Below are 27,286 nucleotides of genomic sequence, written 5' to 3'. Positions count from 1 at the left end.
TCTTGAAGGAAGTGCCTAATCAAAACAATAAAGTAAAAACCCTGCTTCAGTGCAAAGTTAACACTACCTTTATGGTGCCAATCCCAGAGATTATAGTATATCATATATAATACATGTGTGTAATAGTGTTAAGAAAATAGTGTGAAATACTGTGTCAGGAGAGGTCATGTACTGTTGTGTACTGATTACTCAGCTTTAGCCCAAGGTTGAAATGAAACCGTGATGTACTGTAAGTTAACCCTGTTGTGTTATTTTTGTTTTTGTTTTTATTTAACCTTTATTTAACCAGGTAGGACGTTGAGAACAAGTTCTCATTTGCAACGGTGACCTGGCCAAGAAAAGCGTAAGCGTGCAAGACAACATACAGTTACACATTCAATACAATACAAAATACAGAATACAATAGGCTGCATAAAGTACAGAATTAAGTGGGCAAATACAACGGCTAAATAAAGTACAGAATTAAGTGGGCATTACAAAGCCGGTGCAAAGTGAGGTGTACGTGCCAGGGTTAAAGTAAAAATGTTTTTAGTTTACTGATGTGTTACAGGACTTCTGAAGTCCTCAAATTAATGAATTGAATTCAGTGAATCCTTGACATTGAGACAGATTGACCAGTACTGCTTTAATCTGCTCACAGGCATTTTTACTTATCATAGCAGGAAAAGCTCAGGTGTTACTAATAACATTAACAATGGCTCCATTCTATTCAAATGTGTTCTATACTAGAACCCTGACACTGATACAGCTATTTGTAAGTCAGGCATCGTTACTTTCATTATTTACACCTGTGTTTTTTCTACTGGGACATGTCACATCGTCTGCTGTTAAAAAAATGGCTACCCAAGGCTTTACATTAAGTTCAAGTTTAAGTTTATTAGCCATTTCAACAGTGCAGTTGATAGGAATTTGTCTTGGTGTGCCCACATATACAACCTAATTGACAACAATGTACCAACATAACACATTGCACACATATTGACATCAAATGCACAGACATAAACAGCCATAGTGCAGAGAGGACAGTCCACAAGTACATAATACCGCAGGGAAAAACATTAATACGTTAAGCCATGTGTAAGTGTCGTATAGCTTGGAGGTAGGTGCTATCTTTGAAGCGTGATGTTCTGCTGGTGATGCTTCTATACCTCTTCCCTGATGGCAAAAGGGTTAACACAGGTACAGATAGTTCCATGTACTGTAAGTAGTCAGTTTTCTGCTCATGTTCCTGCAACTCATTTTAATTTCATATGTGGCAAACTAGATAGCCAAACAGAAAACAAAATAGATAGGGAACCAAAATAATCTCATATTGTAAAATTTTGGAAGCATTAAACAAAACAGTAAGTGATCATGCCTTTAAAATAAAAATTTCCCCAAAAGTATTGAAACCTTGGTATTAATACGGCAGACAAATGAGCCCTCCTTTGATATAGTAATCTCTGTTTTACACCAGTATATTGTTGTGCTGCTGTTTCTTAAAATTCTGAACATATTCTCTGAAGACCCTGTTGCTTCTTCATGAATAGAATATGTTGTAATTTATTTGTCACTCATATCAAAGGTTTGCACATTTTAACTTTTGCTAATTTCTCATTGCCAGACATCTGCCTCCCGAAGTATAATTCATTTAGAATGGGTAAGAAAGCTTTTGTGGTATTACCAGAAACCAGATAAGTTTTTAATCCCCAGCCAATTGAATGACTGTCAAGGCAATCAAATACATTTCCTGTGAAATCCAACTGCATGTCACACAAAGTAAGATCTAGTGTAAAGGCTGGTTGAGGCTGCTGTTCTTGTTAGTGATGGACTTGTTTGGCTTAGATTATACCTTTAAGACTTTAAATTATTAACCAGTGCTCTTAAACTAAAATTAAATCTGAGTCTGTGAATCAAGTATAGTTTAAGTGATTTTAACTAAGGAATAGTTACCTTCTGCTCCTCTAAGAAATAGGGAAGATTTAGTCCCACCTCCCGCAGCTACAATGCTAAACTCAGCTGAAGCTGTGCAATATGCACTCTTTTATTCATGAGAATTTAAATATTTCTAACCTCAAGCGCTCACTTCTCTCAGAAACATCCAAAGCTTGCAATGCTGATACAAATGTGCAACAGTCGTTAACCCTGAAGACCTCAGTGGTAAAAAGAGAAGTTCCCAGTGGACAGACAACATTAAAGACAGAGATAACAGTAAACAGAAAGAGAGGATATCTGATCGTTTTCACAAACAGAAAGAACACAGATTCAGAAATGATAAAGAGAGGTGCACATTATGCAGATTATAGTAAGATATAATACGAGCGATACTCCTCAGAGAGCCGAGAGATGCAAAGAGGAGATGGGAGACAGAGAGAGAGAAGCATGGATGCAGACTAAATTAGTTTGTGAGAAGATAAAATGGTGAGCGGTGAGTAGAGAGGACATGGGTAGAAATGAAATTGCTTGGTTGTGTTGAGCAAGCTTTATTTTACACTGAGAGACGATGAGAAACAGAGCAAGCGAAAGAGACAGAGAAGAAATGCGGTAGGCAGAGGTGAGATTAGTTTTGGATGTGATAGGGCAGACATGCATGTTATACTGAGAAATTTAATCCAGCAGATATGGCGGGAAACACAAACAGAGCAAATTCGCTTTAGGTAGCTGAGACTACTGTATGTGAGGAGAATATAAGTGAGTTTTAGCCTTTTGAAGAAGGTGTGGATGGTTTCAAAGTTAGGGACAGAAAGGAATGGAAAGACTAGTGAGCAACTGAGAAGGTGAGAGAGCAGAAATGTAGTAGTTTGAGATGAGATTAAAGTGCTCATATTATGCTCATCTTCAGGTTCATAATTGTATTTTAAGGTTGTACCAGAATAGGTTTACATGGTTTAATTTTCAAAAAACACCATATTTTTGTTGTACTGCACATTGCTGCGGCTCCTCTTTTCACCCTCCACTCCCACGCATCACACCCGGCCTGCTGTGCTGTATGGTGTAGCTTATTAGTGCAACATGGAGCTTGAAGATGTAAAGAAAAAAATTTAAACAGGAGAATTAGCCTACCTTTGAGCAAGTTTGGAGGAAAGTCGGAGGTATGGAACCATTTTAAACAAGTCGTGGGCAGTGACAACATATGTGTTGGCTTTGTCGAGTGCATTAAAGTGCCCATATTATGAAAAAATCACTTTTTCTGGGATTTGGGGTGTTATGTTGTGTCTCTGGTGCTTCCACACACATACAAACTTTGAAAAAAATCCACCCATGCTCTTTAGAGTGAGATACGGTTTCTGAATGTGTCCTGCCTTCAGTCTCTGGGTGAGCTGTTCAAAATCGGCACGGCTTGTGACGTCACAAGCCGAAACGAGCAGGCTAACCGCAACCATTAGCTCACGCTAGCATGCTACCTCGTTCTCAATAGCAAAGCACTGCTACAACACACACAAGTTCACCATAATCTACAAAAGAACTACTTACATGTGCGCCCTCATTTAGAAGTCTCCCAGCTAATCCTGCCTTGTAACTGACCGAAGTTGTAGAAACAGCCTTTCTTTTACTGTCTATGGAGCTAGCTAGCTGACATGATCTACATCTGAGCTACTGCGCATGTGCAGTGCAATCAGAGATAGTACAGAAGAAGAAGAAGAACAGAGGTCTCACTCTGTAGCTAAAACAGAGACCAGCTGAAAAGAGGATCTGCAGTAGTGAGAGAGAGTGGTGCAGTACAACAAAAAGATGGTGTTTTTTGAAAATTAAACCATGTAAACCTATTCTGGTACAACCTTAAAATACAATTATGAACCTGAAAATGAGCATAATATGGCTGCTTTAAGTGCGACACGCTGCTCGCCTATGACAGCAAAAAAAACGGGACGATGAACAGACACATGAAGCAGGCTTGCCATGGCAGAAAAGATGATAGTGAGCCTTCAATGTCCTCTTTTGTTACTTCTCCAAGCATACCCCTTCTAAACAGATTTCTGCAGTTCAGACAGCTTGGAATTGTAGTTGAGAACGTCAGTTATAACGGCCCACGTATTAAAAAAAATTTCGGGTTTAAATCGGGCTCTGGCTCATAAATACGGTTAATGTGTCGGGCCGGGCCAGGCTTGGACACAACGTGCACGGGCTTGGGTAGGGTCGGGCTTGATTTTTTGGGCCCGATCTAAACTCTATTGTGGGGTGGGATGAAAGAATGAGGTGGGGGATGAATACAGATTAAGAGGAGACTAAATTGTGTTTAGCAAGATAAGTTGAAAAAGTAAAGATACAGATCAATAAAGAACTGACAAACGGAGGGAGTTTGGCTTTATCACCCACAAGGGTTCGAAAATACACAAATTGACGTTTTAAAATAAAACAACTACAATCTTACCGAACAGTATGCAAAATAGTTGATTATTCTTCCAGAAGTAAAAATGTTCAGCATACTAAACATATGCCCAATGGCAGAACTGAGCCATGAAATGAGAGCTAATTATTAAGCTAATCTGAGCCAATTATGTACTGTGCAATTTACAACTCCAACGTAAAGCCAAGAACATTGATGTTTTGAAGCTTTATATTCGCTGTTGGACTAATGTTTTAAACAGAAACAACAGATCTTTCACCACAAATTTACATTTTATTTATGTATTTGTTTTTTGACAAATGCAATTAACCAACACTGTAAAAAGAGAGTTAAATACAAGTCAATTAAGAATTAAGGACTCAATGGAGTAATTAATTAAGCAGCTTTCCATTTATATCATGTATTATATACACAGCTGGATTCAGAAGTGTCAGTGCCTGTCAGTGTGTGTGAGCAAGCATGCAGGAAACTCAAGGAGAATAAATGACTTTTTGGAGAGTGAAAAAAAAAACAGTAAGTGGTGCAAACAGCCAGAGCAATGACACCGCTCAGTTTTCGGCATGAAGTTTGGAACAAGGTTTGGCGGAGAAAATAGAGGAAATAGAGACATTTCAATACATAATATACATGATTTGGAAATGTGCACCTTATGTGAAAAAATGCACTGCAGGGGACATGATTTGCTGAGTTGAGTGAGATAAATGCAATACATGGTTTGAGAGGAAGGAGAGAGAAGACTAAATTTGTTTTTGGGAGATAAGTTGGTGAGTATGAAGGGAGGGGGGGGCGAAGATTTTTTTTTTCACCTCAGGGCCCCCTGGGGTGTTTATGGGAGATATGCATGTCATGTGAAGAATTAAAAGTGAATGCTGTGGCTGTAATCACAGTGTGCTTGTGTTATTTTCTACACAGTGAATACATGTGCATGTACACGGTCTTCCAAGAGTTACACATACAGTAATTTGAATGTGCATAATATTAGAGGTAGGTTCCTGATGCTGAGTTGTTGCTAGTGGAATCGATAATAGCATACTGTAAGTGTCATTCAAGATAATAACAGTAGTAGTTCTGATCATGAAAGGTATGATTTTGAAAGCAAAGAATAACTTTAACTTTAACAGGAGGAGGAATGAAGTGCAGAGAAACTCAGGGTGTCTTGTTTTTCTCGATTACATTGCTTTTATGATTGTTAGGAGCTGATCAAAATTTGATTAATTGCACAGCCCTCGTATGAAGTACTGGAACTGTACAAGTATATAAATAGGGTACAAGCTTATTTTATGGGCCATAAGGAATATTTTCCAGCAAATTAAAGAACTACAAAAAAATGTGTAATAATATTTACATGCAAAGTGAACATCTGTTTAAGATGAACACTGAACAGGGCAAATTGGACATTCCAAATTTGGAAAAAAGGTAAAAAGGTTTTCCCTTCGATTTAAAGAAATGCGTAGTAGAAAAGGAGAGAGAGAGAGAGAGAGAGAGAGAGAGAGAGAGAGAGAGAGAGAGAGAGAGAGAGAGAGAGAGAGAGAGAGAGAGAGAGAGAGAGAGACGCAAGATCAGTGGCAAATAAATTAAAAAGAAAAGGCAGTAGGGTAAATTCAAAATAAATGTAGTAGGTCAGTTCTTAAAAATGACAATTTGTATGAGTATTTCGAACAGCAAACGGAAAAGCTTTCATAGAATGGCTTGAATTCTGTCAAATTAATCGCAAAACACAACACTTATTATTATGAAAATGTCACAGATTCCTATTTCACTAACTAAGGATATTTCTGACTCATTACACATCTACATATAATTCAAAATTGGTACAGCCCTTGAAGGCGCTTTTTCTTGAGGGGGTGTAAAAAGGAATAAGACCTACAGAGGCAAGACAAGAGGAAGGAGAAGAGGGAAGCAACTAGGAGTGTAGTGGCCTCTAGGGATGTACCATGTGTTTGGGTGGAGGAGGGGGGTGATGGGGTGGGTGGTTGGGCGGAGCAAACTAAGATGCCGGGGGGGTCGTTGAAGAATACTGGCTTTGATGAATAAAACATCGACGTGAATTAAAGGGTGGTGTGAATGTATTAAGCCAGGCATAGAGGAGGAAGAGAGGAAGAAAAAAAAGAAAAGGAATAAGATGAACACAGGATGGAAAAGGAACAGTAAAGCGAGGAGCGTTATATATAAGTCTGGATGTAAGGAGGAAAGAAAATGGAAAAGGAAGGAAGGAACAAGGAGATAGAGGAGGAGGAGGGAGGGAGGAGAGGAAGAAAAATTGGTTACACTTTACTTGAAGGTATCTACATAAGAGTGACATGACACTGTCATGAATGTATCATAAACATTATAAACAACGCTTCTTTTAGTAAGTGTCATTCAGTTTTTGTCATGACAAGTTATGGTTCGGGTTAGGGTTAGGGTTCATGTGTCATGACAGTGTCATGTGTTCATGACAGTGTCATGTCACTCTTATGCAGATACCTTCAAGTAAAGTGTTACTGAAAAATTAAGGGGTGAATGGAAATAGTACTCTGCTTTTAAGCAGTGAAGTGCTATTTAGACTTGGTGTTTTTAAGTCTTTGTTGGGTGGGTTGCCTGGTGTGTCAGGGCTGTACGTTGACATGTTTTGCACATAACAGGTGCTACAGAGGTTGAAGGTTCTGTAGCACAAGCCACACAATTGTAGCATGAGTATAAAAGTATCAAGTAAGTCCATTGTAGTTTGAGACTATTCAAATTCTGTGTTGGAGGGAGTTTAAAAAGTAATTTTTCATGTCCTTTCAAATTAATATAGTATTGAAATATATAGTGCATTATTTGAAATACCTTTAATTTATTTATTATTAGCAGTGAACACAGGAAGTAGGGTTCTGAGGGAGTTGCAGCAAAGAGAGAGACTTTCTTTGAACATGAAGCCCAATGTTACTATAAAATGCTCTGTTTTATCAGTGAAGTGTATGAACTGCACTGCAGATTGAAGTCTCTTCTAACAGTGATAAATAGAGTGACGGTTGATTCATGAACGGGACTAGTGCGAGTTGAATGCGTATTGGCAGGTCTGCGTTATTTTTCTGGTGTATGAAATGTCTGTATTGTCACTGAGCTGCATTTTTTTAAACACATCTGTAGCCTGTTTCCAGGTGCCGTCTCAGCGGCTCTGTCTCACACATGCAGCTCAAAGCAGTATTACACGGGTGCTAATTTCATTCATCACGCAGACCAATTTTTGCGAAGCATGCACAGCGCTGTGTGTATTGTGGATTATGTATATGTGAGGTCGCCTACACATGATCAGCTGTAAAAACAGCAAGGTAGGGCGTAGAGCATAGTGCAGATACTTCAGAGGCAAAGGGCATACGTCATCAGGTATACATCGGCATCGCTTCTGGCTACCTCACATACAGCTGTTATCTCATTGGTTGAGCTTTGAAAGGCCAGTGGCAACGAGTTAAAAGTTAAAATAATTTAAACTTTGAGCGCAGTGATCGGTGACAATTGCAACGGTGCGCCATGCCAAGGCTAGCCCTTCCTCCTAGTTGTTTTATTTATTTATTTATTTTTTACTGTTTTCTGACATTTTATTACAAGTACCTCAAAATTGTACTTGAGTGCAGTACACTTATAAACAAACTTACTTGTTACTCTCCACCAGTGGGATGTGTGCATGATGACCTCAAGTGTTGGGTGTTTGCTTCTTTGTTTGACTGTGTCAATACATAAAGTGGTATCTTGTGTGTCTGGGTGTGTGCGTTTCCATTCTGGTAAGTTCATTAAAAGCCGCCTGTGTGTGCATAAAGTGCTTGTGTATATATGTGTGAGGAATTTTAAAAGTGCTATTGGACACTCACCGTTTGTTTACTAATCGCTTGACCTTTGTGTCCTATGTGTGTGTGTGTGTGTTTTTCATATCACTGCTGATCAGCCTAAGTGCCTCGGTGAAGTGGACGTCTTCACACCATCTGGGAAAAAGACATGAAAGAATATTGTTGAGTCAGTCTGAGATCACATCTGCTCTGCTTTACTTTCTCTAATTAGTGTGTGTGTGGGTGTGTGTGTGTGCGTGTGTGCGTGTGTGCGTGTGTGCGCGTGTGCGCGTGTGTGTGTGTGTGTGTGTGTTTTGTTTTTCTGTCTGTCTTCCCCCGTCAATTTATTTCCTGCAAGTCAGTCAACCTGTGCGCAACTGGGTGTGCATAATGAACCAGCGTGTGTATTTGTAGGTGTGTGTTTAAGTCTCACCACACGCATAATTCATGAGTATTAATGTCTTTTTATTTATTTTAATATTAATGAAGGGGTCTGTACGGATGAATAGGCGCAACAGACATAGGCAGGGAAATTGAGCTGTGTTAGAGTGCATATGTGTGCACGTGTGTGTGTTAGCCTTTTTAATTGGTTCCCTGTTGTGGAACATAGAGGTATATGTTTAATGTGAGAGGAGAGAGAGGATGAGAGAAAGCTAAACAAGGACAGACAGATGTAAAATTTCAATGTCCTTGGGCCATCCTTAGTTTAGCTGGGTGTGTGACCGGGTGTCTTGCTGTGTGTGTGTGTGTGTGTGTGTGTGTGTGTGTGTGTGTGTGTGTGTGTGTGTGTGTGTGTGTGTGTGTGTGCGCGCGCACGCGCGCGCGTGCGTGCGTGCGTGCGTGTTTGTTCAGGGTGTTTCACTGGTGTGAGAGAGTATGTTTGTCAGCCAAAATCGAGAGATGTTGGTTGCCCGGTGGCATGTGGAGAGAGGTGGCGTGGCAAAATGGAGTGATGAAGAGAAGGATGGGAGTGATGAATGGAGAAATACAATTTTGGAAAGCTGAGCACTTTCTGTTTATGCAGTTTGTATCCCTGACATGGAGGAGGCTAGACGGACGGTAATTCAAGCAGTTTATACCTTTTGATTCTTGTACAAGCTCTTAATGCTTCACCAGTTAATGCATCGTACCGTGGGGTTCAGTTTGTGTTGTATGTGTCACAGGTAGTATCAGAGTGTGAGCTTTTTCCTCAGTGTGTCTTTGCAAATGTGTGTGTGTGTGCGTGTGTGCGTGTGTGCGTGTGTGTGTGTGTGTTTGTGTGTCTGTGCCGTCAGCAGGTTAAAAAACGGCTCCTTAAGGAGCCATCTGTCTAAGGCTAGTTTCAAACCCTGCCTGCTCTGTCTATATGGCTGTTTTTGTGTGCAGCTGTTAAATGTCAGACAATGTGTGTGTCCAATGATGCTCAAGGAAAGGTGAAAACCAAAAAGAACGAGTGAACCTCTACTCCTACGTACCTTTTTTTATGTGAGTGATTTGTGTATATATGTGTGTATGTATGAGTTTGTGTGTGCTGTGTGGGTGTTTCTGCCTCTCGAGACATTTCAGACTAGCACTTGTTTGACTGGCAGCCAAATCTGTGTTTATTTTCGTCTATGGATTTGTTTGTGTTGTTTTTTCATTTTCCACACAGTAAAGCAACAGAATCACAGCTGGCAGTCAAATACATTTTTTCCCCTGTTCTCCTGCATTCATACACATAGTATTATAGTATATAGTATTTTATTGTGGTCAACTCTAATTTTGTTGTAGTTTGTATTCTGTGTTCATTTCAAGTATTGTAAAGGTTAGTCCTTTATACACAACAGTTGCTCCTACTCCTGCTCCTCAAGAATCAGCACCCTGCTGCTTCCACCGTTTAATCAAGTAGTAATTTACATCTAAAGCGTCTGGTGAATGCAGTTCACTGCCTGAAGAAAAACCAGCAGCACTCTGTTGAGGCGCTGACATGGAAAAAGAACCACAGCTCTATAGATTGGTGCAATTTCAAGACCCTCACGTTAAGTACCCTTCTTCAAAACCAGAAGGCTCTCAAGTCACATAACACAACCTTTGCTGAGCATATTGAATAGCTGATTGCATTACCAAATGTGTAACTTCCATTTCAAAATAACTGAAATAACAAGGCTCTGTTTTTTTTTTTTTTTAGGTCGGGTAGAATTAATCTATCTCCGTTGATCCTGTTCGTTTGTTTGTTTGCTGCTTCCATGGCTGAACTACAGCTGTAGCGCGCTGGGTTTGCGTTTTTACGGGTATATCTGGCAACTCGGCCCGGCTGTCAAAATGGCCAGTTGATACCAACACACAGGCCAAAACACAAACAGACATTCCGTCACGGAATGGAAAATACTGGCCTTAGCATTGTTGTCAGAAAACATATTATTTCAGCTTAGCATGTTTCCTTAATATCTGATGACACATTGTGGTTATTTTTTCATTAAATACAGTAAATATATTACATATTGCACCTGTAAGAAGATAATTTAAACACTCATAAAGTATTACTCGAATAAATTGTGTCAGTGAAGAAAAACATGAATTATTATAACACATTTGTATTTTTACACGTTAAATTATGTATGTAAGTATGTCATAGGTATAGCCTAATGAACAAAACATTAAAATCATGACAATATTTAAGCTCAATCATAATTCAAATTCAGCATTTTCACCTCAGTAACTTGACTTGAATGTAAAGTAAAGCCCTGTGGGTTTGAACAATGCTTGATTGCACAGCATGTGTTTGTTGTGATGGACTTGCCAATGAGTGCAGGGAAGTCAGAGCTATATATGAACATATATTTCCTGAGGTCTCAGCTGAACAAGCACCAAAATGGCAAAACTGTCCGGATACTGATGGGAAAATCTGCCTTTTTTATTTTACTTTAATCCTTTTAATTTGATACAGAATAGGATGCTGGAAATGTTATATCCCAATGTGTATCTTTATGCTAATCTTTTGGTGGATATTTATACGTACAGTACAGAATATCCTAAGACTGTGAATTTAATGAAATTATGTGATTTTATTCTATATTATCATTGAGTTCTTTGTAAAGATAAGACTCTGTCGACCAGTGATGGTGATTTTTTTTGGGACAGCGTTTGTTGCAACTCCCACAGAGGTTCAACACAGGTTGTAATAATGAATTATTTTCATCTTTATCCCCAGGTGACCGGTGTGAGTTTGACCGGCGGCAGGGCAGGTGTGTGCCAGGTGTGTGTCGTAATGGAGGGACGTGTCGGGAGCTTTCAGGTGGTGGTTTCCGCTGTGAGTGTCCTGCAGGAGGCTATGAGCGTCCATACTGCACAGTCACTGCCCGGTCCTTCCCACCAAAGTCCTTCGCCATGTTTCGGGGCCTCAGACAGAGATTTCACCTGTCCATCTCGTTAACGTGAGTTGAATGAGTAAATTCGAAATGTTTTATCTTTTTTTTTTGTCTTGTCTTGGCTTTACATCTCTAAATTTCAGTATTTGACAATTCAAATTTCATTTTTTTGTTTCAACTTTTGCTATCTTCCTTCCTTCCTGTCTTTCAGCTTTCATCTCTCTTCATCCAGTCGCACTCAGACAGAGATCCATAACCACTCCTTTTGATTCTCAGTTCTCTTCCTCTCTCTCCTCTTTGCTTTAATCTATATATTTCATCTCCGTCTCCGAGATCGATCCTATTATTCATGTTTCTCTCTATGCTGCCTCCACTTCCCTCTCCAGTGAAAAGTGCAGTTTCTCCTCTCTCTCCTCTTTCATCTGTCAATTTACTGGGTTCAGTAACATCTCCTTTGCTTTCTCTCTTTCCACTCTCTCTTCTTATCTTACCCCTGTGTTCTCCTCTTTCAGTCTTTTCTGGTTCAGCAAAGGTAAATGCTGCATTTCTGGTGACCCTATGCTCTCTCTGTGGAGAAAAGCAATCTCACAGTTACCAATTTAGACTAGAAATAGCCTAATTTAATGTTTTCTTTAAAAAAACATAATTGAAGTAGTGGATTTGTACAGCTTTAGTGGCCAAATCAGGCTTGCTCTCAGACCTTTTGCCAGGGCTTTTATGCTTCTCAGAACATTTGAACTGAAGTTATGAGTTTATAAATATCTCAAATTATTATCAGAGAGAGTACTGGCCTACATGCAACATGTAGAGACACGTGAGTGAGGTCAGTTTTGCATGTCTTTTAAATAGGGCTGTCAGCATTAACGCGTTAATCGCGATGCGATTAAGGGCCGAGCATAACACGTTAATCTTTTTAATCGCATGCCGGCATTTATTAATTTATTTTACACTTCACTCGTCGTGCCTAACAGGCTACTATTTAGACCCTTTGCAGCACTGTTACTTATCATCAAGCTGCCACTTCCTCGTAACACATCCTGCTGCTGCAGGCTGCAGGCATGATGGAGAAAGACAGCAGCAATAACTCTGAATGGCGCTTTTTATTTTCCAAAACTCCCGGACGGCTCAGTAGACAAGTCGAAAGCCATGTGCACATTGTGTAAAGCCGAATTAAAATATCACCGAAGCACGTCAAGCTTGAGCTACCACCTACGGAGCTAAGCATATAGTCAGTTAATGTGATGCTACCCGCCAGCATGCTACCCACTCAGGCAAAGCAGTATTTTGGAGAGTGCTACTTGCCGACCTGTGGAAACCAAATCCCAAAAAATTACTACAGCTCTTGCGAAACGGGTGGCAACTAACTGCAGACCTGTCAGCATCGTAGAGGGCTCGGGTCTTAAAGACGTACTACGGTTGGCATGTTCTGACCTGTCTCGTTGCCGTCGAGGGGGACAGCAGCCCCACACACAGCCTGTATGACACGGAGAAAGCAGCCACAGTGGAACTGCTGCAAAGTGCTGCAAACGCTGTCTCATTAACCGGTGATCACTGGACGTCAGTGAGTAATCAACATTTTTTAGGAGTTACTAAACACTATATTGACTCTGGTAAGGATAGGGATTTTTAGTTTTTTAGTTAGGTACTTGGAGGAATTGTGCAATAATGACAGATTCACACATTTTTCTTTTGTTTACAGTAAATAAATAATTACAAATCTTAAAATCAAGTTCATAAAGTAACTTTCTTTGCATTCATTTGATTCCCAATCAAGATACACTGGTAAGAATTGCTTTTGATTGTTAATATGTACGTAAAAACTGTTCTGAAATGCAAAATAATAGAATTTTAATCATGTGATAAAATATGTGATTAATCGCGATTAACTATAGAAATTCAGCGATTAAAAAAAATTAATTGTTTGACAGCCCTACTTTTAAACTTTGCTTAGTGCACTACCTAGCCATAGCCTCTATGCTTGTTTTGTTTATTTTGTTAGATGTAACAATATGCTACTGCAGAAGTCAGTGATCATCTCCTTACTTGAGGTCCTTTGTCTTTGTCTTGCTTGCCCAACACCATCGTTTCCCTGTTGCTACTTCGTCTCTTGACATACGAGTGCTCGTCTATGGGAGATCTGAAGTGGTCCTTAACAGTGGTCAGGCAGGGTTATGGGATGGTTGCCATGGGTGATGTCGTCTAATGATAGTTGCTAAGGTGACGTTGCCCATGGGGTTGTTGCTAGGCTGATGTGGACACCATGGAGTGGTTTCTATGAGACATTGTGGTCATTGTATTCTTGCCAAACAAGGCTCTGTGCATTGCTTGTGCGTAATGGCTGAGTTATTTTATTGATTTGTGACCACCAGGTGGAAATGGTTTTGTGGTAGAATTGAAATTGAAAAAGTGTTGGCAGCAATAGTGGCAGTTAAGTTAAAATGTCCAAAGTGAGAAAAGTAAGTGATGTTCTTTCCGTTCAACAACTACAATTAAGGTGCCCTTCAGAAAGACAGGGCTGGTGGGTAACAGGTACTGTGTGGTCTTTTTCAGCACTGCCCTGCTCGACATTTAGTCAAATACATTCACATCTGGGAGCTTCAACCCTCAGTCTACGGGATCAACTGTAACTTCATTGCCTTGCTGTAGGGCAACACATTAGTACATTTGCCATATAAGACATTTACATTCAGGTTATCTGATGGTGACTAATTCAGTAGTGTCCAACTCTACACTGACCATCAGCCTTCTTCCCCTGATGTCAGTGTTTTATTTAGCATCTTGTTTGCTGCCAGCTACACTCCTTGGCCTGATTTTGACATCAGGGCCAAACAGGACTTAATCATGATTCATGTCACTCACTTTCTCCCACAGCATTTTATTTCTCCACTGCAAAAAATCTTCCTTTTTTCATCTGAAAGCTGCTTTAGACATTTTTGTAACTCTACCTCAGAAAATATGATGGATAATACGGCTCTGTTGTATAGGGCTGTGACAGTATTAATATGTCCTTACTGCAAAATTGTAATGTATGCAAATCATGTGGGAAGAATTTTGTATGAGGGTGCTGCAGCTATGTTTGAAGTTGTCAGTAGTTGCTGAGCTCAAATAATTGGAATGCATGTATGATATGCCTTCATGAGGTTTATTGCTTTGAAAAAACAGTCATCTTATAGTAAATATACTGTATTTGTTTTTTCTTCAAATGCAGTTATTTGGTCTCAAACAATAAGCATGCTTCTTTGCCATTATTTATGCCTTCATCCTTTCTGCATCTTCGCTTCACTGACTCCACTCACAGTCTCCATTTACCTTGGCAAAGATTAGGTTACACTATTTTTCAACTATATCTGGTGGCTTGAAGAGATTACATCTGCATACTACAAGATAGGATGCCATGGTGCGGTTTGAGCTACAGCAGAGCCATGCAAACAAGACACATGTCCGCTATTGAACAACCATGGGTTTATTTCAGACAATGGCAACATTCTCAGATAACAGAGGTATAAAGTTGTCGTGATAGAAATAGTGATGACGTGCTCTTCCTTACAGTACATTTCCTAACACTGCTGTATTGCAGTAACACATCTAATGTTACAGTCACATTGATCTCTAGTGGATGTTTAAGCCAAGGATATAAAATGCAGATAATAAGTAAGAATAAGTAGGAATTTTGTTTTTCAAGGACTTGAGTTCAAGCCACCGGTTCATAAACCAACAAGTAAGACATTTATTTTCAACAAAAATATAAGACTAAATGAAAGCATTTTTTGAAGTGGACATTTTTTGCAGTGGACATCTTTCTGCATCTTGTTGCCTGGAGGGAAGATTTGTCATCTGTGCTTTAGTATGAAAAAAACTAACAGTTCTTTTGATCAGGGTGGTTTTACATGGCAGCCTTGGACTCAGCACGTCCCCTTGGCCTTGCTATGCAAAGTAGACTATTGTATGACTCTGAGCAGCTGGAGGGAGTGAATGTCTGAAGCAATATGGTTTAAAACTGTAGTACAGTTTGACTACCTTTTGTTCCTCCATACTAAGCGTATGAAGAGGTTTTCAGGATTCGTTCTTGTTATGCAATGTGAAATTAGGTATTATATGGGTCACTGTATCAGGATCAAATGTATTAACCAATAAATGTATAAATCTGGCAAACAGTATTATTTGATTCATTTGTATTGTATATTTTCAGCATACAAACATGTAAAAATATGCTGTAGAAAGAAATATAATAATCCTCATATTATTTAAAAAACGTATTATGGATGTGTGTGTGTGTGTGTGTGTGTGTGTGTGTGTGTGTATGTGTGTGTGTGTGTGTGCGCGTTTTCTAGTTTTGCCACTCTGGAGAACAGTGGTCTTCTCTTCTATAATGGACGCTTCAATGAGAAACACGACTTCATCGCCTTGGAGATCCAAGAAGGACAAGTTGTGCTCAAATATTCCACAGGTATGATATATATTTATGTGTGATTGGGCTTCTGTGTTCTAGTATTTCTCTATTTATGGACCATATATTCCCACGGAGAAAACAAAGATGTGGTTTTGTTCTCAAAGGTTGTGTATCATTTCTATATCTTTGTAGGTGTATCATTGGAATCTGGATTAGATTAGGATACAGATTACAATTAAACGTAGTGGGAGGGTTTAGACAATATCCATGTTCAGACAAGCAGTAAACTGCAGACAAAGTCAAATTTGGTGCTATGAGAACATTCCACTATCCCTCACTTTGATGTGAGGTCTTTTTGTTTAGTTTCCACACTGCAGACATGAAGAACCAAGTTTTTGAGTAATTATGTTAGAAAATGCTAAATTAGATTAGATTGTAAATTAGACCTCACCCGTCTGCCTGCAGGTGAATCGTCCACTCAGGTGAGTCCCTTCCTGCCTGGCGGTGTGAGCGATGGCAACTGGCATACTGTTCACATCCACTACTACAACAAGGTAGGTTTACATCTTGATTTGTTTGTGTCGTAGACCGTTTAGATTTGTGTTCCTGATGTCAGTTATTCTTAGAATTTTTACATTTTACTTGGGGTTATTTGTACTGAACTTCTAACGCGTCGGCAGAATAGTTTCTCAGCCTTCATGCCTGCAAAGCACTTTTGGAAATGAGATGAAGTGTTTGTGCGTGCATACTGTTATGTGGGCGTTTGCTTGTTACCATTTCATTCATGCATATTCGCCGCACATCTCCTTTAATTTTCTTCACGTTCCTTAATTTTCCTCAGCCAGCTACACGCTATGTGAGTATGGGTGTGTGTCAGGATACACATACATTTCCTTATTTCTTTGTTTCTCTTTCTTTCTGTTTTTCCTTCTATCTTTCTTTCTTTCACCAGCAGACAGTATGTGTAGAGTGAGAGTGTTGTCTATCTACTTCTACTCCATTATTTTTCTACCCATATGCATTTTGTCTGTTGTTTTGTGTCTTACTAACTCAAATTTTCCCCTTTTCTTTCTAACATGATGTACAGTAGCAGTGAAGATACTGAATGTAGTCTGTGTTGGAACTGTATGACTGTAGTGATATAAACTCTAGATTTAGTAAATGCAGTTGTTCTTGCATGTTGCCCGGTGTCATGGTGTTTCTTGGATTTTGTTCCTTGGGACTCTGTTTTCAACCGTGTGTGTGTGTGTGTGTGTGTGTGTGTGTGTGTGTGTGTGTGTGTGTGTGTGTGTGTGTGTGTGTGTGTGTGTGTGTGTGTGTGTGTGTGTGTGTGTGTGTGTGTGTGTGTGTGTGTGTGTGTGTTCAGCCCAAGCGCAGTATGAGCGGTGAGGCCCAGGGTCCGTCAGATGAGAAGATTGCTGTGGTGAGCGTTGACGACTGTGATACAGCATTGTCGCTTCGCTTCGGTACACAGCTCGGAAATTACAGCTGCGCTGCGCAGGGAAAACAGGCCAGCAGCAAGAAGTGAGTTTATCTTTTTTTCAGCTCTCCATCTTTTGTGTCTGTATTTATAACTTTGTTTTCTTTAAAATTGGTGATTTGACGGCTCCACACATCTGAAAAATAACCCCAACAATAAGGACATGTCTCTAAAATTACAACAATTCATCGTGTCCTAAAATAATCTAATTACAGTTGCAGTCAGAGCACTGTTGCCCACATAGCTTGGGAATGTCAAACGTCAAATATGACCTGCAGCTTGAACAAACTGTAGATCCTGGAATATACGCAAGAGTGAACCAGGGTCTAACAAACAAAACTAGTTACAACATCTTAAAAAAACTACAGATTTTACATCATGTGAATGAAATGAATAACATTCTGCATTGGTCATATTACCTGTTTATTAAGAAAATAATGTTCCATTGACAAAATATAGCTAATAATACTACCAGGCCACACATGATTTTAACTGTAAAATGCCTTTTGCTACCTGCCACTTTTACCTTTTTATGGTCACAGCAGTTAAAAGCAGTTGTTAGTAGTTTAAAACAGAATTTTCAAATCACATTATTATGTAAGATTTTACATGAATACATACTTCCAGCATAATGACTATTAGAACATTACCTACCAATACTTAAACAATCGGAAGATGGCACCAAAGGCAGTGTTATACTGTTACTCATTGGCCCTGGCACAATGTAATATAACACAATCTTGTATGTCATTGCTATCATAGCACAGTTTCATGTGGAATTCATCATGTAATTAATTCCATAGTTTCATGTCTGACATGTATGAAATAACAATGACTCAAAAAAAGCTTAGTGAACAATTGTATTCAGCTAAATTCCTCCATATATCTGGCTTACATATAGTGCAGCAACTGAAAGACTCTGAATAGACATTGACCCTGAGCTGTGGGTGGTGTTTGCACAGGATGTGCCAGCTTCTTTGCAAAGACCACTTTCATTAAACACCATCTGTGACTGATCGGAGGCTTAACAGATATTCAAAGGCAGTTTTCACAATGTAAAAATCCAATAAAGCTGGTCAGTGTGTGTAGCTGGTCACCGTACATAGGTTGCTAGATTACATTTATTATTAAAAGATAAACTGTGTTGAGTAATTAGTGGTAGCATTGACTATATTAGGAAATATTGGCTTTGATGAGAATGCTTGTCAGCCAATCACAATGCAAGTTTGGAACTAGTTGTTGGATGACAGGTTTCCCATTTACAACCAACTGAGGATGTGCACACAACTTTGTAGCATAAAGCACTTGACTTAGTGTCATTATAGTTTATAAATGGTCCGTTTACTGCTTTTTTTATTGAAAAAAGGTTAAATTATTTTTAGAGGCACATTTGTATGCACTCAATCTTATATTTTCTTAACTATGTATTATCATTTTATCACTTTGAAGGGATGTTTTCAGCAACTCCACATGTTGATCTCACGATTAGCTCTTTTACCATTAGCCATTTTGATTTGTTTTCTGCCCCAGGTCTCCAAGATGCCACGTACAATGCCAGTTGCTTGCTGTTGTGTAATAATAAATGCATGTTAAAATGGAACAGAGAGAATGATCTGATCAAATGTTCGTGTCTATGTTCACTCACTGGACCATTCTCCGAAAAACTAGTTTTGAGATTAGTATCGCATCTTCACAGATTCAGAAGATCACTATTTCAGCATGGTTTAAACAGGCTTGTAAGCTGAACACATTTTTTAAAATGAGAAGTAGGTGTAACACACAATTGAATGCAGCTCCAAGCAATCTAATCAGTGAAACTCTTGCTAAAACTTTGACTGAGACTGTTGCTGTTGGAAAGCACTTTTGTTTTTTGTCAGATCAGGCTGATGAGGTGACTATAGGAGAAACTAATGGGGACCTAATGAGGCACGACTTTTTGTCTTATTCATGCCCCTTCATGTCTGTGTGTATCTCTCTGATGTGCTTGTCACTCCTCAGCTCATTCTGCCTGGTGTTAATGTTCATTCCTTGTCATTGCTCTCTTCTTGTCTCTCCCATTCATTCTCTTATGTACGACCAAAACATTAAAATTGACAGTTTTAAATCCACTATGTTGCTTTTAAGTGTCTATTCTGTTTGACCTTGTCAAAGTTTTGTTGTTTACTTGTGGTGTGTGTCTACCAAACTAAATGTCTACTTGTATGCTAACAAGTGCATAACACACACACACACACACACACACACACACACACACACACACACACACACACACACGTATTCACACATGCACTCAAAAAGCAGCCTGTCATAGTGTTGATGTCTGGCCTTGCCACTGTAAGCTGTAATCACGTTTGCTGTGTTCTGTCAGCGCTAAGTGAGGCTGAGAGAAGACAGATCAAAGAGGAAGGCCAAAGCCTAACGCTTCAACACGCTTCCTCTGTTCTTTCTCCATTTCTCATTTAACAGCTCGCCCTCCTCTTACTCTGTCTCGACATCCTCTTCTAATGACACACTCGCACTGTTGATATTTGCTCCAACTCGCACTAAATCTCTTGTTTGTTCGACTCCGGCGCCTTTTGTCTCTCTGGGTTCCTTCATGTCATGTGTCGCCAAAGTGAGCCTAAAAGGAAAAAACCCAATTAACATTGGAGGGAAAAAACAGATATTGCTCTCAAAATGACAACACAACTGTTTCTGTCTCTTTGTTGTTTTTTTTTCGCTCATGCAGTCCCATAACTGTTAATTTGTTGTCCCCTACATCGTCCTCCTCACATTACCCCTGTGTCTTTCCCTCCACCCATCTTGCATCTGTCTTGTCATCCGCCTTTACGCTTGCTCTCTCTTGATATTTGCTGTAACTCACACTTAAGCTCTTGTTTGTTCATCTGCCTCCCCGGCTGTCTCCACATCCCCCTTTTGTCGTTGCTGTTTTTCGTCTCCTTTTTATGCCTGCAAATTTGCTTTTTGTTGACGTTCCCTAACATCTACCTCCTTTGCTGGCTTCTGTCTCCTTTCTCCCTCTGCCTTGTCATCCACCTTTATCTTTTCTCTCCTGATATTTGCTGTAACTCATATTTAATCTCCTGTTTGTTCACTGTCTTTCTTTTTTTCACATCTGTACATTTTCTCTTGTCCACTGCTGTTTCTACTTTTACCCTCAACAACATCATTGTCATCTCATTTCTCCTCAACATCAACTGTTATTCTCTAAATCTGGTTCCTTTTGACATTTACCTCTGACGACATGTTTAATCTCTGGGTTTGTTTAATCCCTTTGCCTCTCTCATAACCTCTTTTCATGTTTTCCTGCATCCCTCTCCTTCCTCCTCTCCTCCATCCTTGAGGGATAATCCTCCATTCCTTCATTGTTCCCCTTTCATCTCCACCTGATTTACTCCTCTTCCTCTTTATCCATTACTCTCTCAGGTCTCTGGACCTGACTGGTCCGTTGTTTCTGGGCGGAGTTCCCAACGTACCAGACAACTTCCCGTTTGGCACCAGGGAGTTTATCGGCTGTATGAAGGAGCTGCACATTGACAACAAGCCCCTGGACTTGGCTGGGTTTATTGCTAACAATGGAACGCTACCCGGTCAGTACCACTAACCATACCCCCCCCCACACACACACACACACACCCCCCCCTTAAAAAATCACGAGCAATGACACATTTATGATGTCCACAAATGCCATTTGGGCCTCATTCCATTAAATACACTGATAAAAATAATTGCTATCAATTAAAGGCTTTTATTTACAAAATAGTTCTATTGTAATTGTTTTATTGTGAGATTAACAGAAAATGTTAATGAAATGTTTCAAAAATAAGGTTCAATTTCCCTTTTTTGTTTATTGTATTGATTTGAGTTTGAGTTCAAATACTATTTTATAATTGAAAATGCATACAACTAAAGTTGGATGCTTTTGTAAAGGCCATTTGAATCTTGAGATCCTACAACAGAGTGCAATTGGAAAAGTTTCCCTCTAAATATACACATTGGTAACTGATAATCTTTGTATACAGTATATTGTGTATACTCTTGTGCTGAAAATGTGAGGCATTACCATCATGATTTATCAGCTAACCACTGCATGCAGTGTTTCATTTTGTGCATTAGCTGAGACACACGTTATGGTGATACATTTTTGGGAACTTGATCGTGATGTAATGTGTCTGTTGCTTCTTATAGGCTGCAGTGCCAAGCTTCCCTTCTGTAAGTCCAACCCCTGTCAGAACGGAGGAACCTGCAGTGTGAGCTGGGAGACTTTCTCCTGCGACTGTCCCCTAGGGTACGGAGGAAAGGACTGCAGCCACGGTGAGAGGCTTTATGAGTTTATTTCCATCCTTGGGTCTTACATGTTGCATTTTCAACCAATGACAACCTTTAGCATTGTCACATGAATTGTTCCACTTTGGTATAATTCCTAAATAAATAAATATAAATATCAGTAACAAGTTAGACCATGGCTGAGATAATTGGCAGTTTCTGTCTGACACTCAGTGGCCTTTACTTGTCAGCAGTAATTATACACTGCTCAAAAAAATAAAGGGAACACTAACACATCCTAGATCTGAATGAATGAAATAATCTTATTAAATACTTTTTTCTTTACATAGTTGAATGTGCTGACAACAAAATCACACAAAAATTATCAATGGAAATCAAATTTCTCAACCCATGGAGGTCTGGATTTGGAGTCACACTCAAAATTAAAGTGGAAAACCACACTACAGACTGATCCAACTTTGATGTATTGTCCTTAAAACAAGTCAAAATGAGGCTCAGTAGTGTGTGTGGCCTCCACGTGCCTGTATGACCTCCCTACAACGCCTGGGCATGCTCTTGATGAGGGGGCAGATGGTCTCCTGAGGGATCACCTCCCGTGACCTGGACTATAGCATCCGCCAACTCCTGGACAGTCTGTGGTGCAACGTGATGTCGGTGGATGGAGCGAGACATGATGTCCCAGATGTGCTCAATTGGATTCAGGTCTGGGGAACGGGCTGACACACTCCAGCCACATGAGGTCTAGCATTGTCTTGCATTAGGAGGAACCCAGAGCCAACCGCACCAGCATATGGTCTCACAAGGGGTCTGAGGAGCTCATCTCGGTAACTAATGGCAGTCAGGCTACCTCTGGCGATCACATGGAGGGCTGTGCGCCCCCCAAAGAAATGCCACCCCACACCATTACTGACCCACCGCCAAACCGGTCATGCTGGAGGATGTTGCAGGCAGCATAACGTTCTCCACGGCGTCTCCAGACTCTGTCACGTCTGTCACATGTGCTCAGTGTGAACCTGCTTTCATCTGTGAAGAGCACAGGGCGCCAGTGGCGAATTTGCCAATCTTGGTGTTCTCTGGCAAATGCCAAACGTCCTGCACGGTGTTGGGCTGTAAGCACAACCCCCACCTGTGGACGTCGGGCCCTCATACCACCCTCATGGAGTCTGTTTCTGACCGTTTGAGCAGACACATGCACATTTGTGGCCTGCTGGAGGTCATTTTGCAGGGCTCTGGCAGTGCTCCTCCTGCTCCTCCTTGCACAAAGGCATAGGTAGCGGTCCTGCTGCTGGGTTGTTGCCCTCCTACGGCCTCCTCCACGTCTCCTGATGTACTGGCCTGTCTCCTGGTAGCGCCTCCATGCTCTGGACACTACGCTGACAGACACAGCAAACCTTCTTGCCACAGCTCGCATTGATGTTCCATCCTGGATGAGCTGCACTACCTGAGCCACTTGTGTGGGTTGTAGACCTTGTTTCATGCTACCACTAGAGTGAAAGCACTGCCAGCATTCAAAAATGACCAAAACTGAGAAGTGGTCTGTGGTCACCACCTGCAGAACTACTCCTTTATTGGGGGTGTCTTGCTAATTGCCTATAATTTCCACCTGTTGTCTATTCCATTTGCACAACAGCTTGTGAAATTGATTGTCAATCAGTGTTTCTTCCTAAGTGGACAGTTTGATTTCACAGAAGTGTGATTGACTTGGAGTTACATTGTGTTGTTTAAGTGTTCCCTTTATTTTTTTGAGCAGTGTACTAATGCCACATTCATTTGTGAATGATTTAATGAAGTTAAAATACGGTAATGTAACAACTTTAAACCTCTATAGTTCTTTGTTATTTACACTTTGGTTGAATGACAGAAATGTAACCTGTTTAATAGGCTGCTTCACACTTTAATACTTAGATTCAGTCATTCATTCATTCAGGTTAATGCCTCAGTTTGCACTTTTTCCCTCTGTTCCAGTATTTATTCCTCATTTTGTGATGAGCTATCACACCTGTAGGCTTTTAGATTTTATGAGCAAAATGAGTGTATAAGTGGAATGCATGTTCATGGATGGATGGATTGATGGTTGAGTGAGTGTCGAACTCTGAAGGTATTGACTGAAAAAAACTAGGTGAAATGGATGATTCCCTTTAATTCTGAATATTTACTGATAACTGAGGCACAACACACTGAGACTAATAGTATCATGAATAGTTACTACACTTAGCATGTGGGCTAGTTGTTACACTCTGGATATCAGACTTCATTTCCTGTATATACTGTAATTGGACCTAGATAAACCCTGTGTGATTCTCCACACATAGGTGGACCTTCTGTAGCCCAGGTGTAGTAGTAGTAGGTGTAGTGTATTTACTGACAGGTCTTGATAGTGAGCACAAACAATTAACCCTTAGAGGAAATCATGTAGCTAAAGGCTCTTGGGATGATGTATTTTTTGTAATTTTAAAGATCTTAAATGTTCACAAGTTATGAAACTTATTTTATTTTTTATTTTATTTCTGTCAGGAAAAGAAACATTATCCTTACAATCAGCAGATTGAAAACAGCATGTAATTAAACTAGGGCTGTCAATCGATTAAAATATTTAATCGTGATTAATCGTATGATTGTCCATAGTTAACACGCGTTTAATCGCAAATTAATCACACATTTTTTATCTGCTCTAAATGTACTTAAAAAGGGATATTTTTGAAGTTTTTAAATGGTCCCATGAAAATGTCACTTTATGAGTTTTTTTAACATTAATGTGAGTTCCCCTAGCCTGCCTATGGTCCCCCAGTGACTAGAAATGGTGATAGGTGTAAACCGAGCCCTGGGTATCCTGCTCTGCCTTTGAGAAAATGAAAGCTCAGATGGGCTGATCTGGAATCTTCCCTTTATGAGGTCATAAGGGGAAAGGTTACCTCCCCTTTCTCTGCTTTGCCCGCTGCCCACAGCTGCCCAGAGAATTTGGCCCGACCATGAGCAAATAGAGCTACAACTGTGGCCGCAAGCTGGTCAAGGCCACACCCCCACCCTCCACCTTGCCCTGCAAAACGTTTTGGGGTCTTGAGCTGCTTTTTATTGATCATTGATTTAGTTAAAAAAAAGTAAGAAATAAAGCCTGTTACTCAGAACGGGAAGTCTCTCTTTAGTTTAAGAGTCTTTAAGAGCCTTTTATTTGTGATTTAGGATCAGGTTTAACCTGATATTGTTTTTCCTACTATGGCCACGCCAAGACCCGCCCTTCAATAGCATTCACACACTACTATTGGCCAGGCGTCCATGCTTACACAAGGTAACGTAACCCGATTTGTACAGGTCCTATCCCCTAACCAATTGGCTATCCTAACCTTAACCACTCAAGGTCAATGCCTAACCCCAACCAATCGAGCTGCTATTGAAGGGAGGGTCTTGGCGTGGTCATAGTAGGAAAAAAATGTGGCGTCCAGGCTGCAGCCCTGCCACCATCTTCCTCTTGGCGTGTTCAGGCTAAAAACGAATTCAGTCCCGGAATAGGGACATCTTGAGGCTGTTCCAGACATTGCAGTACCTTTCATTCGCTGTCTTTCTCTCACCCTCGACCTCAGTGATGCCACACCCCCATCGCTTTCTGGGTAACAGCGCCCTCTGGTGGGACCTGAAGAACGACGTAACCATCTCCACGCCCTGGTATCTCGGCCTGGTGTTCAGGACCAGAGCGCGAGAGGGGACGCTGCTGCAGGCTCAGGCGGGCCAGTACACTAGCCTGCTGTTCCAGGTGCACACACACACACACACACACACACACACACACACACACACACACTTACTGACTGACTGAATGTCTGTATTAGAACATATTTGAACATTAATATATCACTCAAAATGTAATTAAGGTTTCATATTAATGCATGAGACTATTGCTGACATATAGTTGACTTTCAAGTCCCACCAGGCTCAATGGAGTTTCTGAAAACCAAATTTTCCATAAACCAGTTTATTCCTATTGCAAAGGAGATTGTTGCCAGTGCCTCTCTCCATCTCTTTTAAATCAATGCTGCTCATTTGAAGCCAAATCCCACCAGGCGGCACACGATGCAAAATGCAGTGTGGGCTGCTAAACGTGTTAACAGCGGTCACGTTGATTATGTACTGTACTGTACTTATGTCTCACGGTTATTGTGATTCTATTTTGTGTTTTAATTCTACATTTTCATCTTCTATATAAGACAAAACTGTGGTATTGTCCTTGAAATTATGTACAGTTTTACATTTCTTACATTGCTTCATCCAAAAACAGTATTGAATAAGCAGCATCTTGGCAGGAGTGCAACCAAGATTTCAATTTCACACTCCCACACACACACACACACACACACACACACACACACACACACACACACACACACACACAGAGTCACCTTTCAGTCTCTCCTTACCTACCAAGCAGTTTCTTCACACTCTTTTTCTCTCTTTTCCTCTTTTTTTCTGGTTTTCGTGTGTGTGTGTGTGTGTGTGTGTGTGTGTTCCTCAACCCCTCTCAGGTCATAAATGGTCAGCTTGTGTTCTCTGTGACCCGGGGTTCGACCAGACCGGTGCGTTTGCGATTGGATCAGGTTCAGGTGGCAGACGGCCGGTGGCATGACCTCCAACTGGAGCTGCGAGACGTTCGTAGCGGCCGTGAGACACGCTATGTTGCCACACTACGGCTTGACTTCGGACTTTATCAGGTACAGTAATAGACGTGATACAACCCTTGAAGGGAAGGTTTTTTTTGGACAGACTGAATGTTCCAGCAATAAAGGATAGATACATTTTAAAGATAAAGTTCTTAAAAAGTCTGATTTGACCTGCAAGCACAGTTTAAAATGAAAAACAAGGTTTTCATCATATCTGCTTTATTAAATTAAAAATACAAAATTTCCCTTAAAGGGGTGATAGAATGCAAAACCGATTTTACCTTGTCATAGTTGAATAACGACAGTTTGGTGGGTAAATAGGACATACATAGAACCTCAAAATCCCATTGACACCCCTTTCCTCTGCAAATCTCACATTTTGAAACTGCTGCTGAAAACAGGCGAATCTCAACGAAGCTAATAGTTGACGTCAACTATGTGGCTGTACCTTATTTGGCTCTGGACTCTATCTTTGTCATGCCCCAACATTTACATAGGCTACACCATTGATCTGAGATCAGGTAGTCTTCTGAATAGGTCGCGCAGATCTCAGAAATTGTATACATTGTTCATCTGCTATTTTATCACTGAATTCACTTCTGTGACTTTTTTATGCGAGAAATCAACTATGTAGAGGTTAAATATGGGCCGTTTTACGAAAATGTATGGCTAATTGCGAACTTTGTCCGACTGTGTGTCGGTCACCGTTTCTGGGTTACTGGACTACCAAACGCCGCTGCCCTGACAGAGCTCCAGGGCCTGCAGCTCACTGTCCTCCTTCCCTTCTTCCTGCTAAATGGCCGGTGTATGTGAGTGAGAGTGCGGTCAGTGAGCTTGTTACGCCCGCAATCTCTTACCACAGGTTCCAGTTAATTTTATAATGGATATGTGTGTTGAGTTATTTAAACAAACGATCGGGGAAATAAACGCCTCTTGTCCGCGAGTGTGCTGGTTGGAGTGCTATCAATGAGAGCTAGCTTGCCTCCTCCTAACGAGAACTCTGAAATTCACAAAAATGCCTTAAATTGAAATCGGACAA

At 40.4% G+C, this 27,286-nt stretch overlaps 1 protein-coding gene across 3 annotated transcripts in view; it reads left to right on the top strand.

The window, feature by feature from the left end:
• Positions 1-27,286, top strand: part of celsr3 (cadherin, EGF LAG seven-pass G-type receptor 3) — a 112,335-nt gene that overhangs the window by 31,804 nt on the left and 53,245 nt on the right. For 2 of the 3 annotated variants that reach the window (XM_031286486.2, XM_031286483.2), the window contains exons 4-12: positions 11,285-11,507; positions 15,773-15,888; positions 16,297-16,385; positions 16,673-16,687; positions 17,198-17,355; positions 20,738-20,901; positions 21,500-21,625; positions 25,177-25,346; positions 26,113-26,298. In XM_031286486.2, the coding sequence (XP_031142346.2) occupies positions 11,285-11,507; positions 15,773-15,888; positions 16,297-16,385; positions 16,673-16,687; positions 17,198-17,355; positions 20,738-20,901; positions 21,500-21,625; positions 25,177-25,346; positions 26,113-26,298 (1,247 nt within the window). The remainder of the gene's footprint in view (positions 1-11,284; positions 11,508-15,772; positions 15,889-16,296; positions 16,386-16,672; positions 16,688-17,197; positions 17,356-20,737; positions 20,902-21,499; positions 21,626-25,176; positions 25,347-26,112; positions 26,299-27,286) is intronic. The other variant, XM_031286484.2, reaches the window with a different exon arrangement.

The sequence above is a fragment of the Sander lucioperca genome, chromosome 12 (assembly GCF_008315115.2).
Source record: "Sander lucioperca isolate FBNREF2018 chromosome 12, SLUC_FBN_1.2, whole genome shotgun sequence".
Taxonomy (NCBI): domain Eukaryota; kingdom Metazoa; phylum Chordata; class Actinopteri; order Perciformes; family Percidae; genus Sander; species Sander lucioperca.
The sequence above is the reverse complement of the archived record's forward strand: the minus strand, read 5'-3'. Positions and strand labels throughout refer to the sequence as shown.